The sequence below is a fragment of the Falco biarmicus genome, chromosome 4 (assembly GCF_023638135.1).
Source record: "Falco biarmicus isolate bFalBia1 chromosome 4, bFalBia1.pri, whole genome shotgun sequence".
Classification (NCBI taxonomy): domain Eukaryota; kingdom Metazoa; phylum Chordata; class Aves; order Falconiformes; family Falconidae; genus Falco; species Falco biarmicus.
Window position 1 is genome coordinate 64,185,219 of NC_079291.1, and position 17,999 is coordinate 64,203,217.

The 17,999-nt window shown below is 47.4% G+C and overlaps 1 protein-coding gene across 1 annotated transcript in view; it reads right to left on the bottom strand.

The window, feature by feature from the left end:
* The window catches only part of LOC130148922 (fibrillin-2-like), a 111,400-nt gene that overhangs the window by 83,655 nt on the left and 9,746 nt on the right, over positions 1 to 17,999 (bottom strand). Inside the window, exons 3-5 of the mRNA XM_056338059.1 lie at positions 8,198 to 8,280; positions 6,233 to 6,331; positions 1,496 to 1,591 (exon numbers count right to left, since the gene is read on the bottom strand). Coding sequence (XP_056194034.1) covers positions 1,496 to 1,591; positions 6,233 to 6,331; positions 8,198 to 8,280 — 278 coding nt within the window. The remainder of the gene's footprint in view (positions 1 to 1,495; positions 1,592 to 6,232; positions 6,332 to 8,197; positions 8,281 to 17,999) is intronic.

Genomic DNA, 17,999 nt, shown 5'->3' on the forward strand with positions numbered 1-17,999 from the left:
AGGCTGCTGATGCAGGTCCTGGGCTGAGGCTAAGGATGTCGGAACTGAGCAGGATGTCAGAACACTTCTGCATGCGACATGAGCAATTGCTGGTTGTGACAGATGCCACTGACCTCTTAAAGTCTCAGGAGCTGTAATGACTAACGAGAGGACTGTGACGGCACTTCCTAAAGCTCCACTCTCTGAACTGCTCGGTTGTCCAACACCACCGGCGCATTGAAGATGAGAAGAAGATAATTTTGTGAAAGGGGAGGTCCACAGCAATCTTGTTGGACACCTGAGCGTGGCCCTCACGGGTCTAGTGCCAGGCTCCGAGCTGCAGAGAGGCCAGGTACCGCTGCCTTCACAGCCTTCAAAGGCTACACCCCTCTCAGAGCCGAGGCAGCCGAAATCTGCTCTGCTGGGATGCTGCCAGTGGGACTCTCCATTGTTCCCCACCCTGCCAGTGATGTCTTGCCAATATCTGAACCATTATGAAAACTCTACTGAGGATATTATAGGTGGAGCTGGTAGCAGCACATAATTAAGGTTGCCTAGCACGTTCCATTATAAGCCCTGGGTTGCTGTTACTTATAATTTTCCCAAGCTTTAGCTGTTCAGAATGAAATTTTCCATATGGTGTGTCTGCCTTAAGTTGAACTTTTTGGAAAGTTTCAGCAAAAATGAATCAGTCATAGCTGAGGATAAGTTTAGGGGAAAAATGGTGTTTTGCCCATCTTTTAAAAAAAATCTCATCGAGTTCACAGAGAACTTTAGTGATTCTCATGAAATTTGCCTGGAAAGTTCCATTTGATCAGAAATTCTTTCAAAACTATTGTGCATACTTGCTTGCTAGACATTTATTAAAGATGAGTCCTAAGCTGTTTGGTTAATTCCACAATGTGCACGAGCAATGATTTTAAATTGCTAAATATCTTTCAGGAGAAACTAGGGGGAAAAGTTAAATTTCTCCCTACGAAAGGTATAGGTGCTTTGACAAAACAGAAAGCCAAGTCATAAAATGTTGTAAAATTTCTTTCAAAGACTATACTGAGGTTTTCTGACAGAAAGTCAGTGTTGTCAAATAAACAGAACTAAAAACTGAACCCCCCCAAATGCAACCAGGCATATTTTATAATAAAAAAAATGGTGGTGGGTTTGGGGTTTTATGTTCTTCTAATTGACAGAAGACTTCATTTGAGCTGAAATGAAGGCTTCCCACAAAAAGCCCACTCTCAGAGAATATACTGTTTCTCTAAAGCTATTTACAGAGAAATTATATCTAATATACATATATATTTGTATATATATGTTTATATATTTTTTACAGTGAAAATATATCCAATATATTTATATATAGATATAGATCTATACCTATACCCCCTAAAGGAGAGCAGGCTGACATTCCAGTGGCGAGGGGAATATAACGATGACATCAAAGAGCACGTCAGTGTGTGCAAGGTGACCTCTCCAGTCACTTGCCCCTCGGCTCGCCGTGGGGGCCGCAGGTACTTACGCTGCCCACAGTATGTCCCAGTATAGCCCTTCTGGCAGAGGCAGGACTCCTCGTTGCAGCTCCCACCATTCATGCATCTCACATTGCAGGTTTGGACTGTGGAGAAGAGCAGGGAAATGTTACACGTTGATGCAAGGAATTGGCTGTGACAGGAGGGGACCACCTCGCCTGCTGTGGATGTGGAAAAACTTCCTTGCCTCAGTGCAGAATCTAAGGGTGATGTGAAGGGTCTGGTTCCTTCAAGTTAAATTGAGAGATCACCGACTCCCCCTGGTATGGTTGGAGCCCATGGTATGGTTAAAGGTTTGCATTTTACTGAGGCAGAATTACCCCAAAGCTGCTTAAAAAGTAACTACCAGAGTCAGTTCTTTATTCTCTAGACATAAGGCATTTTTATTGCTCCTGTGCCTGGCAGTATTGAGCCGTTCGGATGGGGGAAAGCCAAGAACACGACGGACAGTGGGCAACCGGGAGCAATTTCGGGGATGTAATCCTTCAAGTCCACCTCATCCAGGGCAAGGAATCATTGTTATCTTAGGGCAAACAGTTTTTAGAGTAACATAAATAGACCTTATCCCGCAGAAAGCAAAGGCACACATCATTTCACTTCGTTAAGGAACCTGCCCTGATTAAACATCTGCAGCTCTGCCCTTCCTCCAGGACGACCTGCCGCAGCTCATGGGACCACGAGCAAGGGCACGTTTCCCAATAGCTCCCTTTCTTTGATAACTGTCATTCTGAAAAACTCTTTCTTTTAGGATACCACCCTTTCCAAATATTTTCATACCCTTTTTATTATTCTATTTTATTTTTATTGTTCTATTATTTTTATTATTGCTCCATTTTAAAAACATGCTTTTCACATTCTGGGCTCTCTAATCTTTAAAATGCCTTCATGTTATAAGACCTATGAGATGTTTGGGGGGATCGAATTTCTTTGGTGGAGGAAAACCATCAGTTTTTAAGGTATTTCTCTTCTTTTTACAATTACTATGTGGCATTATATGATTCATTTAATACAAGAGGGTCTTTTTAAGAAATCTGAAAAGAAAAGCACGTATCATCTATTCTGCGATGTTAGAGTTCAGCTTTCACACTAGATTACGACAGGCTGAATGTGACTAACGCACTGTAGGAAAACAATAGCAATAAACAAGAGTCGGGAAGTTTTATACTGGTGGAGACACAAAGGCAGTACTGGCTTTAACTGTTTCATCACTACTCAGTGTTTAAGGAACGTGGTATTAAAGCAGAAGAGCCCAAAAGGGGAGGTTTACTGCTAAACACAGAGCTCCAAACACAGGTCAAACAGCTTTCATTCTTTACTGAAACACCTGGAACAGTGCATTCTTCCTCTGTAAGATGGGACAACTCAAACTGCAAGTGCCTGAGGTTATAGCAAGTTATGTGAAAACTGTTTTTCAGCATGTACACCGCAGTCCACGTCTGCCAGGGGTAGGAGGGGCCGTGACTTGGCAGCTTGAAGAAGGTGGGTCTGGATAGTGCATGTGTGAGTGGATGCTCAGCTGTGGCTTGTCTCCTCCGTGCATGCAACATCAGTTCCAAGCAGGGAGGAGCTGGGGCCAGCGCAAGTGAAATGTCTGTCCAAAAGGTAGTAGGACTCAGAAGTGTCCAATAGGGATGATTATACGGTTGACGCCTTGTTCCTAGGAAGCCTGAAAGGAAGGAGGAGTGGAAAGAGAAGGCTCAGTGCTTTGCATTCGAAACGCTCGGCACATGTGCTGTACATTTAATCCATGCGTTGCTAGTGTGGTTTGAATTAGTCACGATGTCTACTGTTCTTCCTATTGCTCTACAGCCAGAGACCAGGCCAAATTTAGATGAAAGCTTAATCATTAAAGAAACTAAGTTTGAGGCTTCAAAGCATTGCCCAGATTGTCAGACGTGAGACCAGTTTCTCTGGGAAAAGGCACCATTTCCAGCACACGCTTACCCTACACCCCTCACTACAATTAATCAGCCCTGGGAAAGCAATTACATCCAGCAAATCTGGGAGGGATGCCCAGAGACAGAGGTAGCAAGGAAGTGTCTGTCTGTCAGAGCTGTCCATCTGTCAGATCTCTTCCCTGCGCAGCATCCTGAGCCTCGCACTCAATGCATTCAGCAAGAGGTAAGGTTTAGCGAAGCTAAGAAATTTTGGAAGTTCAAGGTCTGGACGTAAGAAGAGCCCTGATGCTCATCCAGAAACTTTCTAATTAATTGGCAAAGACTATTTCTGGACCCGCACAGAGCTGGTCCTGTTTCTTAATTCTGCCATGATCCCCAAAGCCCTGAGGTCCCATCCCCATCTGACTTATCTCCAAGGCTGGCACTCTTGGGACCCCCTGCAGATTGGGAGCACAGAAGAACATCTTTCAACCAAGACTTTAAAGGCCTGTTACACTTTGTCAGGATCTTCCAGGGTAGCAGAGACCAAAGTTCTAGGAAAAAGAGAATGACAGCTCGCCCTAGTTAGCTTTTCCCATGATCGGATCAGGTTAGTTCTACATTTTATTTTAAAGGATCAGTGGCTGCAGCTGTTCCGCCAGTCATCGGCAGTGGGGTGTGCAGGCAGGTTTGCTGTCTGCTTACTGACCACTACTATCTAAACAGTCACTTGCAAATTACTCCTAAAATATCTTCACTCCCCGAAGTAGGAAACCAAGCTTTTTGTTATGACAAAGAGAGGCAGAGTGGCTTTTATTGCCTCTGGAATGCATAATTTGTCTGCTTTACCTCCCTGAAGCATTCACGATAAATACAGATCCAAACAGCCCCACAATGAATGCCAGATTTGATGAAGCCCCTGCAGAGGAACCCACCCCCCTCCAGCACACGCTGAAATCCACCCCAGGCTCAGGGGAATGCCAGGTCTGTGCCCAAATGTATATACTGCTTACAGCATTCCTTGCATTCCTCCCTGATTGCTAACATATGGATCCTTGCTAGAAACCTTTGTGTCTCCAGCACCTTCCTCTCCGCAAAGCCCGGGGAAGGTCGGCGGAGCAGCACACACAGGCTGCGGTGCTGAGCACTTGCTGGGGACACCGGTGGGGCTGCAGCACAACGTGGCACTTCGGAATCAGATTCTGGGAATTGCCGCCTCCAAGTCACACCCTGAATGTGGTTTTGAGGTTTGGGGGGGCTAGTCCCCTGGCCTTCGATCCGATGCCTGCAAGTCACTGTATTAACAATAGCTTGCCTACAGATGGGCAATTATGGAAAATAAATTTCTGGGTTGTCTCTAGCAGTGGCCATCTGAGACCTTAGAAGACTATAAAATCGCATTAATTTCTGCATTTTACATAGGGGAAAAGCAGCCTTCTTAAAACAATACCATGCCACAGCTCTCTTTCTTGTCTGGCAGGATTTTTTTCTGCTGGAGTGTTCGGGTAGTGGCATCACGTACGGGTGGACTGCTTATACAGTTTGGTGCAAATGGTCACCCAGTATTGTTGCCCACACCCGGAGCCCCAGAGTGCCGGCCAGCCCCATTTGCACACTGTTCTCACTCCAGAAGCCCTTTCAGGCAGACCCGTGGGCTCGTGTGTAGCCTGCGTTGACCCGGAGGGGTCTCTGTGCTGGCTCCCAGGAGCGGGGGTGGGAGGGCTTGCGGGACACCCCCATCCAGCCTCCCCACACTGCAGGCTGGCTGTGACTGTCTAGCTCAGCCTTCAAACCCCCACAGCTCTGGTTACCTGTCCTGGCACTGCACCACCCGCCAGTGTAAAATCTTCTTCACGCCTGAAGATCCCAAGCTTGAACATCCCCCGCGGCAACTCGTGGCCATCGACCTCTGTGACATGACCACTGACACATATCCAGCCTGGTGTCTACCACAACTCCCAGGTCCGCTCCAGCAACACAGCCCAGTGGAAAAAGAGGCACAGAGGAGCAGTAATTCCCTTCCAGACAGTGCACAAGACCATTAGCTATCAGGATTTAGGCTTGAGCAGGAGTGGTTTCTGTGCAGAGCCACGTGCTGCAGGGTAACAGAGTGGTTGCAGGATCTGGTCTTGAATGCATCCTGCAAGGATTAGCAGAGGGGTATGGAAATTGCTTTCTGGATGTGCCTGTCACTGCTGAGTCCTCCACAGTTTGTTTTTCAGAAACCTAAGCCACCCAGTCCTCTTCCCAGAACTTTGCAGATTTTTTTCTCCTGAAGGTCTGAGATGGGAGAACAAAGCAGAAAAAGCAGCAATGCCATTTCTGCATTCCCAGCTCTGCCAGCAGGTAACTTCATCGTGTCAACTGCAGTTTGCTAAAAACATGGGGCAATTCTCCCCGACATCCAAATCACAGCCTAAGAAAAACTTAATGGTTTTTCCATTGGAAAAAAACGTTTATTTGGTTAACAAAACCAGTGACAGATTTAATTCCACTTCAAAGAACAGCCGGGATGGATGGACTCTTTGGCAGCAGTGTTGCTATTTGCTGCTGTGAGACGTGGTTTCTGAGCTGTATCCCATAGGATTTCTCATACCAAAGTAGCAGAAATTACAAGCAGGCAGCCAGTTTTCTCCAGGTATCAGGGGCAGTGAGGACCCTTAGTAAAAGTGCCACAAGAAATGAAAGATTTTGTGACTACTGACCAATTCAGATTAGAACCTGGCTGTCAAAACACACAATATTTCAGAGATGCACAGAGAGACATTTCCTTTCATTGTGACTGTGAAACATTTAAGAGAGCACATAACTCCTCTGGAGGGAGGAGAATCACCAGCAATGTTCTCTTACCTCCAGCTGAGCCACAGTTGGGAGAAAGTTGTCCATTGGAGCACGTACACATGTTTGGCCGTGAACAAAATCCATCACCGCAAGAATTCCTGCAAATTGCTGGAGGAGGAGGAGGACACAGTGATTAGCACAACGTTCTGGTCTGTGATCTTGCTCACAGATGTGTTTTTGGCTGCCAAAAGGGTGTGAATTCATCTCTTGTAAGAAAAATAACCTGGGAAGGAAGCTGGGGCACCTCTTGAAGAGCCTGGTCAGAGCGACAGTGGGAAGGACCCACTTGCTCACTGGGAGTTCCTGGAGACACCTTCCTCTTCCCACAGGCTACGGCTGGTCCTGCTGCCACGCTGCTTTCTCAGCCAGCAGAGGACAGGGAAGACATATTTCACTACATTCGCCTGCTAAAAATGTTTCTCAGCAGAGACAAGTGATGTTCACACTGAGCCAGGTTGTTCTTTTCCTTAAAATTTTTGTGTTTCCCTGAAGCATTTTGCAGTCTATGGTCTGGCACAGAGGTAACTGACTGTTAGGGAGGTGCATCTCCTGTTGAATGAGGGGCTGAGCTGAGTCAGCCCGAGATGCATCAGCAGGATGCCTTCGCATCAGTCCCCATCCTTTCTTGCCCAGGACCCCTGCTAATCTCTTCCCCTTCCTGTGCCATGGGAGCCAAGAGCAGAGCTGGCAGTATTGTTCCACCTGTGTAAGCAGAGATTTTATTAGAGCCCCATGAAAGTATCTCATCTCTGTGTGTTTTATAAATACAATTACAACACACAGTCCCCTGAGGACCTCCCGCCCAGATGGCATGTTTTACAGTTATGAGAAAAGTCAGCAGACAACCCTGAATGTCGCTAACCCCGCATGCCACGGAGCAGCTATTTGGCTGTGAGTTCTTTAACCCTTCGCTGCAGCCAGCATTAAACTCAAGCCTTGCAGCATTAAACTCAAGCCTTGTATCCCCGGTGGGGCATCTGCTGTCCCAGGGACGGTGAGGAGCACTTTGTGAGTTTGCCTTTCTCTTCTCGTGAGGAAAGGAGAGGGTGTAAATGTCTTACCATCACCTGGGGTGAAGTCGGATGCATTTAACTCTTGAGACATCAAGCCTCCTGCTTGCCCTTCTCTTCTGAGCGAGTAAAATGCCATGCTCGGGGACTGGTTACTCATCGTGTGCCAGGACCCATCAACTGGCCCCATCACTTGTAATACAACGGAGACCATTTCCTCTGAGAGGAGAGTATTTGCAGCTCTGGGATCAGGTTTGTACCCGACCAAACGCAGGTACAATTACCCCTACTGTCTCCAATAAGAATCTCATTTATTTATTCCTGAGCTGACTTACACTTCCCATAGGAGCGTCCTCCAAAGAGCAGGCTCCTTCATCTCCCTATAGCTCATGCCTCTAGCCTACCAAAATGCAAAATGTCAGCCCCTTAATGGATTTTGTAGGTGTATGTCAGCACTTCAGAGTCCAATAATGCTCTGCTCCAAATAGGAAAGCTACTGGCCAAAAGAGAGGTGTGATTTACCTAAATCACCATCCTGCTTTGGGTAGCCACTTGAAGACAGATGCAAATTCCTGCGGACACTGTCTCATGACATCACGTTTGCGATGTCAGCATCTAGCTGTTGTTCTAGCAACTATTTCATCTATACAAGCAGCTCTAAAATAACTTTCTCAGGAGTCACCAAGAGCTTTCCTGTGAGGGCTAACCTTCTAAAAGCAGGCACACAAACTGTCAGGCAATGGGGAAGGCAGCGGCGATTTGGCAAAGGATCAAAGGCCACGCACTAAGGGGACCAGTCGCAGCCACCCTGCTTCCATTGCAGAGAGGAGAACTCCCAGCAATCGCTGCTCCTCTCCCAGTGGATTATGAAATGTTCCGTCATCTGCTGAAGTGCAAGAGACGCATTCCTTCCCACACGGCAGTTAGTTCCCTCGGTGCCCTTAATGGGAAAATGGATACTCACGGACAATGCACTGGTTCCCTCCAGGCAGCGTTTTCCAGCCGGGGCAGCAGTAGGAGTGGAACCTCGAGCCACAGACATTGGGTCTGAAATTTAAAAACAATTTTTTTTCCTCTGTTTCTGTGCAGTGCCATTGGATAAATTCAGCATGTATCATCGCTGTAGGAGAGCATTTGAATAGCTTCTTGTGTGACATTTCTCTGCCAGACTCCGTTCCCTCCCTGTGAGCCTGTTTAGTTCCCACCAAAAGGAGCCACCATACGTTATTTTAATTACTGACTTCTGACCTCCCTGTGCAAAATGCTTTGGGGCTTTGGTCTTACAGTGACCATGGGACTAGGTGGAGGAGCGAGGAACTGAGGCACAGGCAGGTCTGCCCTGCCACGAGGCTGTGGCACGGGACTATACCCACGGGGTTAGACACCGTCAGCTGGAGACCTGCATTTCCACGTGGGATGAGAGAGGTACCAGCCAGCAGAAAACCCCAGACACACAGGCAAGAGAAGGACTTGATAACCTGGATGGGAAGAGGACAGCTGTCCCTCGGGAATACAGCTCAGCAGTGCCATATGCATAAGGTGGACAAAGTCCTTCTCTTCCTTTCTGACTCTTCAATTACGAAATTCCTCCACACTCCAACTCGTCCCTCAGACAGGCTGCCCATGCTTTTGTCTTCATTTGTTGGATGGTTTAATCAAATCACATAGGAAAGACAGCAGGAAACCCAGCCCAAGCACATACCTCAGCATGCCATTCACACCATGCTGTGCTACACATCTGTGCGTGAACCAACAGACTCCCCAAGAGAAATTTTTGAAAGAAAACACGAAAAGCACAAACCTAGATAATGTTCATACTCTTGTGATGTCGTCAAGCGCAGAGTCACACGAGCCCCTTGCAGAGATGCCAGGGCTCTAACACAGGATCAGACAGAGGGGGGAAGGCAGGAGAGGTAAGTGCAGACGCAGAGCTTAGACCTTGCCTGGACCCTGGCCAGCAACCCTCCAGCCTCTTCTTTTTGAAAAGCATGAGAATTTGAACTAAAATCACCAGCAAAAGAGCATACACTTTCGAGGTTTTCTAGCGAGTAATAATCCCCACTGTTAAAACTCTATGCTTTATTATGGGGTCTGAGTCCGTCCAGCTTCTAGTTTCAGCTGTCGGATCTTCTTATATCTTTACTTGCTGAATCAAAGAACCATTAGATATCAAAGACTATTCACTCAGTAGACCCGTATAGGTTGTTACACAGCCAGTTAATTTTTCCTTTGATAAGAGAAGGAAAATATCAAATTAGTTTGTCAGGATCTATTGTCCAAAATGTCTGTATCCTCATTCTAATTTTAATTAAGTTTTACATCAATCACTTCAGCGGAGTGCCTGGGGCTGGGGATAGGAACTCTCATCACCACTGCACAGACAGGACAGGGTTACGAGAATGAATCAGATTTGGCATTTCCTGCTGTGCAGTTTGGGATGTTCCTGAAACACAGGAGCTTCCCATCTGAACACAAGGAAACTCCATCTCACTGTGAGCGACTGAGTACTGGAACAGCAGGTCGCTCAGAGAGGCTGTGGAGTCTCCATCCTTGGAGGTACTCACAAGCTGTCTGGACGTGCTCCTGGGCAACCAATTCTAGCAGTCCTGCTTGAGTAAGGTGGCTGGACCAGATGAGCTCCAGAGGTCCTTTCCAATCTCAACCACACCGTGATTCTGTGATCCCATGTTCACCGTAACTCATTTCATTGTGAAATACACCTCCACGACTACCTGCGTATCACAGCTACATGTAGAAACAGCTCTAGCTAGATGGTGCGTGGGAACAAATTTATGGATTTGGCAGACTGGAGCCTGATTTTTAAAAACTCCAAAAGCATTGGTTGATCTATTTCAGTTTGTTTTAATTCTGAAAATATGTTGATTCATCCCTGATCTTCAATTAGATCAGCAAATTAATTTCATTTTCCAGGGAATGGTCTCTTTTTATTTCCCTGTTATTCTGCCACCAGCAAGGAACGTGCCTAAAGGCAGGTACCACCTCAGCTTCCCTCCATCCCTGTAAAGCAGCATCCCAACCACTGCCTGTGTACAACTATGGATGTTTCTACTCCCCTCCCACGTCACGAAGTGCCTGCTGCAGGACTTGCTTGTCCCGCCTCACATCCCCAGGTCTCTGTTACAGTAGGTGCGTCATTAATCTGTTTTCCTGAACTTGCCTTTGTTTCTGCCTGGAAAATTTGCCTGAGTGGTGGGGACCTTTTTTTTGAAGATTTTCTTCCTCTCTGTTGCAATTCTCAAGTTCCTGCAAGTTCCTCTCCAGTTCTCAAGTTCCCACCGCGAGCCAGGCGTGGGAAGGCGGAGGGTGCTGGGATGGCTGAGCACCCTGGGCACCACAGCCAACCTCAGCAGCACTCTGTAGGGCCCACCCACCAGATTCCAGGCTGGACTTCGGCAAGAATTTGTAGTGCTTTAGGGCAGCAGATTCCTGTTCTGGCTGGGAGAAGGCAGTGGATCCCAGAACACCCTGCATCAGTAACCCAGGCACACTCGAGTCCTCCACCTTCAGCGTGATGGCAGAAGGCGCATGGGGGATACAGCAAGATGAAGCATCCAGACAACGTGCGTGCAGAAAACACAGCCAACAGCAGATACGCAGCAGACAGAGCCAGGATGCACAGCAGACATAGCAGAAACCCAGTGTACGTACAGCAGTCCCACGGAAGGCACATGGAGCACGGCCAGCAAACATGCAGCAGAGGCAAGGCAGGGGCTCAGCAGAAGTGCAGCACGTGTGCAGACATAGGCAGCAGATGTGCAGCAGGCATGCAACAGGCACACAGATGTGCAGCAGATACACCGCAGGTGTACCTTGCCAAAGTGGAAGAAGCAGAATGCTTTCCCTTGGAAAAAGAAACTGGGCAGCGTTTGCGTTAATGACAAAAGCACTGAGCTGGACTGCAAGCAGACTCTGAGGAACTCTCTACTGAGCAACAAAGTTCCCGTGTAAAAGCAACCTGAGCTTCTACTCTTAATGGTGACTAGAAGATCCCTGCACAGCACAGACCACGTTGGATGACTTTCTGTGCAATCAAGGGTGCTGCTCTGCTTCCCCGTTCTAATTTTCCCAGAGCACACAATGACCTGCGTAGGAAACCACCACAGCTGTTTTTCCATATGACCTGCTTTTGCCCGGTGCTAAGTGGAGCCTCCTTCACCAGCCCTGCAAACACAGAATCGAGGGCTCTGCTAAAATCATTTGGTGCTATGGTTGGAGGTGGAGAGTACATCTGTATTTTGATCTCAAAAGCGCCTACATTTTCCAAAAGCCTGGGCATCTGTTGCTTCTGCTGTGCCTCGAAGTTAAAAGGAGACCTTGAATACAGAGCTGTTTCTGCTCATACGAATTAAGGTTCCCTGCAGATGGGGGAACATCTTGGGTTGCAGTTCCTGGTTGCATTAGGATAAAACGCAAAGCTAGCTAGTACTGCCACTGATATTCAAGTATAAATCTCCAGTTAGAGGTAGGCATACGGCTGTGGTTGGCATGAACGGCGAAGAGCAGCCCACCCTGAGCAGATGGAGGTCCTGCAAAGCCTAAGTTTCAGCCCTCAGGTTCCCAGCATGCGGGATGGGTGGATGGATGATCTTTTTTTGACACAAGACTCCGTGCAAGGTGTGGGCAGCCCAGACAACTCATAGCCAGGCACCAAATATTGCAATTTGGCTTCCACCTGAAGCTGTTTGCTGGCCTCTCTTTTTCAACACATGGGTGTGAACAGCTATGCAAGGAAGGTGGCCACTAGTGATCTTCACACCCTGCCCTCGGACTGCTTCAAGCCTTGTTGAAGATGAAAGAACATCATATAAGCATTTTATCAGGCAAAAGATTAAGAGGGGTTTTTTTCTGATCAAAATCCATGAAGGAAGAGGTGTCTGGCATCAATCCCATAGACTAAGACAGAAGGAAGTGGAAGATGAATGAAATTGATAACGAAGTGGGTATTTTTAACTATGGTGGCAAGTACCGTCTCTTTCTGAAAGACGGTTGGCCAAGGATTTCATCAAGCTCTGTGCAGGGGTCCTGGAAGAGGTCCTGGGCACCCTGTTACACAGTAGGCTAAACTACAAAATCACTATTGTTCCTCCAAAACTGAACCTTTATAAGCATATGCTAAAAATTAGCAGAGTTTCAAAACAAAACATGGGGAGAATCCATTTTGAATGGGTTGAAATTAATGGTGTCACACAAATGACCTAGAGGGAGAATGAAATTAGATTCCAAAGCAGTAACTCCATCAGGAGAATGCTGTTTTGCAAGAAAAAAAATAACATCTTCAGCAAAGTAGTGACAAAATGGCTTTTTAAAATTAACAGCAGTTATCTCAGTCCCGGGGAATACAAGCTGGAAACCCACATTCTCATCAGCAAGGTGTGGATAGAAGGCGTCTCATTTAGCTGTTAAACAGAAAACAGCAACCCTAGTTTGTAGTGAATAGCTCTTAAGAATGGGAAGATCAAGGTTAGAGGAAAAATAGTTTAAATTCAATAAACTTGCACACAACATTCCAATTATTGGTGATAATCAAAATCCACAGGCATTTCAGGACTGCCAAGAAACTTCATAACAATCAGCCCTAAATTAAAAATCAAGAAGGTTTTTTTACCCTGCTCACTCTCAGCTTTGCCCCCAGCAGTAGCAAAGGGTTTTATCCCAGCAGTCCTGGGAAGACACAGTTGTACAGCAGAGATGGTGCTAACGCCCACGTGGCTTTTCCTTTGGGTCTCAGGGCCACAGAGATAAGAACCGACACATTCGTGCCAGCTCTTTCTAGCAATGCTTTCTGGCACAGGACTGCACGGCCTGCTCCACCCCCACCATTCAGCTGATGCAAGAAGAGACCTGCCAGCACGAGGCAGATCTTCCCTTGCCACCTCCTGTGCAGCTGAGGAAAAGGCTGGAAGAGCTCAGCTGCTACAGACCTGTTTTAATAAAAATAAATATGGCCAAAAGTGACGCTAAGAAAGGACAGAGGAAAAAGCAATGCTGGCCATGCCTCTTGTTTGTCCACTTTAAATAAACAATAGGATTACAGAGATATGCAGGCACAAAGCATGAATTTCAACTGATGGCACCAAACGCTGCCTGCTGGCAATGGCTCCATCTGCAACCGGGGAGATGCCAAGAAAAAACCACTGGAGCAGAGCAGAGCTGTGGCCATGCGATGGGAACATGCATGGCTGTTAGCAAGAGGAACCTCTCCCAAATCCACAATGGAGCTGGAGGTACCAGCAAGGACTGGGAGACAGTCCATGCCAGAAAGCTGCCCCAGGCTGGGGGTGCCAGCCCGCCTGTGGGGACAGAACACAAGCAGCGTGAGGCTGTTGCAGCAGCCTGGGAAAGAGCCTAAAGCACCCAACTGTCGCCTATGAGCTGAGCAAGCAGCCGCAAAGGTCTCGGTCCTGCCAATTATTGCCAGATGCCTAATGCGACCCCAGCAGAACTGCAGTCATTGCTAAAGGTAGGAGAGGCCAGACAGCACAGCATATGAAGCCCAGGCTGAGAACACGTTGCAGGCTCCGATGTTAGCCAGACCCGAGGTCAAATCACCCAGAGTGTCCTGCTCACCCACAGCTACATCCTCAACACCCACGCCTGCATGCGGGTCTTCGTCCACTCCTCCAGCCACAGGAGAAAGAATACCCAGCTAGAATGAACTCTCCACACCTTCAGAAAGCTCTACACAGTCACTAACGAGCTGATTTGTGTAATAACTGCAGTGTCCTGCAAGGAACACTTCTGCCATCCAGCAAAACCCACAGCTAATGAACCCTTGGCTACGCGTAGCATGTGCTTTCCAGGCAGCAGAAACAGCAGCCCGGGATTTGTCTCCCCTGTCACGAGCAATCAGTGTACCTCCGTTGTCACCGGCCTTCAAAAGTGGTATTTCCATTCCTTAAATTAGAGGAAGACAGAAATGAATGAAAATTGGTGGATTGCCAGGGCTGGGGTAATTCTCAGAGATGCTCTGGTCTGTGCAGGGATTGCTCCCCTGGCTGCTCACATGTTCTCCTTCTCTCTGGCCTCATCCAGGGGGATTCAACATATTAATTCAGGAAGAATTCACTGTAGTTCATTACTTTGGGCCAATTTCCTGCTCTTCTCACCAAGTGCAGACCTTTGTCTGGTGACTGAGATTCCCTGAGCTGTGAACCTGGAACTAGTCTGCTTCACTGCATGCTCAGGGGTCCAGCAAACACTTCGCCCAGCTCATTGCTTTCTTTGTGTCTGCCTGGAAAAGTCTGGACTGGGTATCTTGCTGCCTGAGCACAGGGACCCTTTTCCTTATTTATCACAGTCATTCTTTATTTCCCTCCTTGATACAATCTAAAACTTCTTCCTGCTGGGTGAAAACAGGTCCCCAGCGCTGTGGATGTCTCCTGAGCACTGCTTTCCACAATGTTCTGCGTTCAAGAAAAGGAGTCTGAGCTAGGAGGGTCCGGCTGCGCTGAGCAATGGTTCTCTAGACCAGTTTGAGCCCCCTGGTAAGGGCAGAGATGCCAACACTTTACAACTCTCGCAGGTCTCCCCTGCTCTTTTGCTGAGAAGTCAAGGTTACAGAGTAGGCGCTCCCAGAAATTCATACCACTTCACTTTTGTAAACTAAGACGTTGTTAATAAAAGCATGGCTCGCACTTTTACCAGGCCCCAGATGTAAGTTAGGCAAGTGACCAAGCACAAATTCCTTTTTCTTGAAGTGTTTCAAACAAAACACTCAGTAAAAACCACTCTCCTGTGCTGCCAAAGTACAACCGTGCAGGCTAGTAGTAGGGCTGGAGCCCAGCGCTTTATGAAAGGGTGAGTAGCAACTTTCCCACCAGCACCTGAAGGGACGAGAAGCACCACAGCTTAACCCTGCAGCCACAAACATAACGATCAAGAGATAAGAGATTGCATCCATGATCTTTGTCCTCAAAACAGGGAGGATAGGTTGATCACAGGAGAAACCAGCCCAGCAGCAGCCCACACGCTGGGCTAGCTTAGGAGAAGCGTGGCCAGCAGATCCAGGGGAGCCATTTTTCCCTCTTCCACTTGAGCACAATCACCTCATTTTAGGAGTCCATTAAGCTTGCCCAGTCCTCTCAATTTTTCTTCCGTTCCCTCTTTGGATTCTCTAGGTATCTTGAGAGACATGAAAAATCTCTCTTCTGCTCCACAAACACATCCAGTTTGGGGTGCAGCAATTCTGACAGTTTACACGGGATTAATGGAAAGCCCTCGGCATGCTTTCATAGTCACTACCTTCCCTGTCCCTTACCTTATTTTCAGGGGTTTTTTTCTGTCTTTAAATTTCAGCTTAGAAATATTTATGGGGAAATGGAACCCTCCAGCAGCAGATTTAGCCAATTCTAAATGCACTTCTACTTGTTGAGCTCTTGGAAGGGCCACCAGCCCAAACACTGTTCTAGATTCCCCCAAGCCGTTCAGAGTTATCCTCTGCTGTAAACTCGGCAGCTCAGTGAAAATCTAGCTATTGCCAGGCTAGCGGGGATTTCTGATCTGGTACTGCAAAAAGGAGGGCTGTCTGCTATCCCCATCTGCTTTAGGGAAGAGACAAAGTTTCTTTTAGATTATCTGCCTCCCCCCACCCCTCCTCTTATCATGAAATTCATGCCTATGCAAAGAGCCAAATGAGAAGAACGCGCATGAGTGTTACCACTGCATTCTCGAGTCTTATATAACTTAAGCATGTGGCTTTTCCAGGAACAATGATCCTACCTCTCCATCTGAGCTGGAAATTTTTTCCTATAATTCAAGATGCTTTTTGGTTTTGATCTCAGCCTGGTTCTTTGCTGGGTGCCAAGGTTCATTTCTCACCATAACCGGGGAACACCATCACAGGCTTCAGTCACCCTTGGCCTCAGTGGAGATCACCAGGGGGACAATAATTACTGCCAAATGTGATAGTGGTTTTGGGTAATGCATCTGCCCATCCGGCGGGACTTGGGATTGTGTCACAGCATGAGAACAGATTGGAAACAATGCTGACTTTTAGATCCTTGGCCTAAAGGGCAGCATATTTGTGTCTTCCTTGTTCTTGCCTTACCAGATCTCTCAAATGTACTGCGAGTATTTATTTCAGTGATTTATCAGTCTTACAAGCCTAGGACCATGCTGTCTGTATGCTCGCTGCTTATTTCCCCAGGCCTCTATGTGTCCAAGCACTGTACGCAGTCTGATAAGTAATTCACAGGTGAGAAAGCAGAGCGATGCCACCGGAGAAGGCAGCTGCTTTCACCAGGCAGCCTCCCGCTTCACGCAAGGGGACAGATTCAGTCCTGCAGAGAGATGTTAATTGCTCCCACCCAGAACATCGCCCTTCACTCTGCAAAGTGGCCCAGCACTCGTTTAGCTTTTAGGAATGAGCTCAAGTCCCAGTGATTTCAGTTATTTTGGTCCTAAGGATCTGGTTTTGGAGGTGCCAAGACACTGACTTTGTTACCACCAGTCGAAGCCACACACCGTAAGCTGCCGACGGCTGTTTTGCTGGGTAATACTGCAAGCCCCAAGGGATTCAGAATTCAGCACATCCCGAGGCTGCCAAGCCGGGCGATGGATCGCTTCCCTAAGCCTCTCAGCGACACCTGTAATATTGGACTTGACATCCATGGCAACAGAAACATTTTTCTCCGATCTCAACAAAGCCCCAGACTGACAGTGCCTCCCACATTGCTGCTGGAGACCCTTGACTCGCCCTGGCCCCAGGAGCACTCCTGCCTCCATCCCCAGGGATAAAGATGACATGAACTGGTGCACAGGTCCCTCTGGAGCAAACCCCAGCAGCATTACTGAGCATCTCTCCCACCTCTGCTGCCCAGCAATGCTGACCTGATCCCTGCTGGAACCCAGAGTAGCTGGGACTCAGAAGACCTTGACATGAGATGCTCGGAGAAAGTGGAGCCCTTCCAGCATCTGATTCTCCACTGTGGCTCTCCCTGAGGAAATGGGGAGGTCTGGGAAGAGGTGGAAGAGCGCATCACTGACTGCTCCTCCTAGGAGGGGCTCTAGGCAAGAAAGATTAGTTTAAGTGAACAGAGGCTTTTTTTCTTTTGTTATTTCAGTTAACAGAAAGGAAGCCTTAATTTAAGCAGTTATTTTAATCTCTGTTTTTACATTGTAGTTTTTCCCTGAGAATGGATGATCTGAAACTAAAGATAGTCTTGACATCTCATTTAGCACTTTAATTAACCAGGAAAATGCATAGCAAAATATATGCTTTTTAATTGAGCAATTATGCAGTTTCAAACATAGTTGCTCAGGTGTTTACTGTTTTGATTTTTATATTATTAGCAAATGGGGATAGATTATTTTTTTCAGATCGTTTTTACATTTCTCCTTCTAATACATATTAAATTCTCTTTGTATTGAAATTGAAACAGCATTAAGTGGGTCTTTTTAATGTTTGATATTACTTCTGCCTCTGTGCCCAGGGTTGAATTTCCTACCAATTTTCAGAGCAGAAGGCAGCTGTGGGTGCCTGGGGGAAGGCAACCTCAAATCTAGAGATGCAGCCTTGAAAGATCACAGCATGGTACCTCAGCCCCCTGCCCTTCTCCTGCCGAGATGCAGCTCTCAGTGAGGTCATCAGCAAGGTGATGGAGCAAGAGGCTACAATGAAGGGAAGTCCCAACAGGGACCGCAGGATTCCCAGTACAAAACTGCATCCCCAGCTCAAAAACCATCCCTGCACTCACGCAGGGACCCCTTGCACACGGGGGCTCCGGACACACATATGGAGAGAGAAA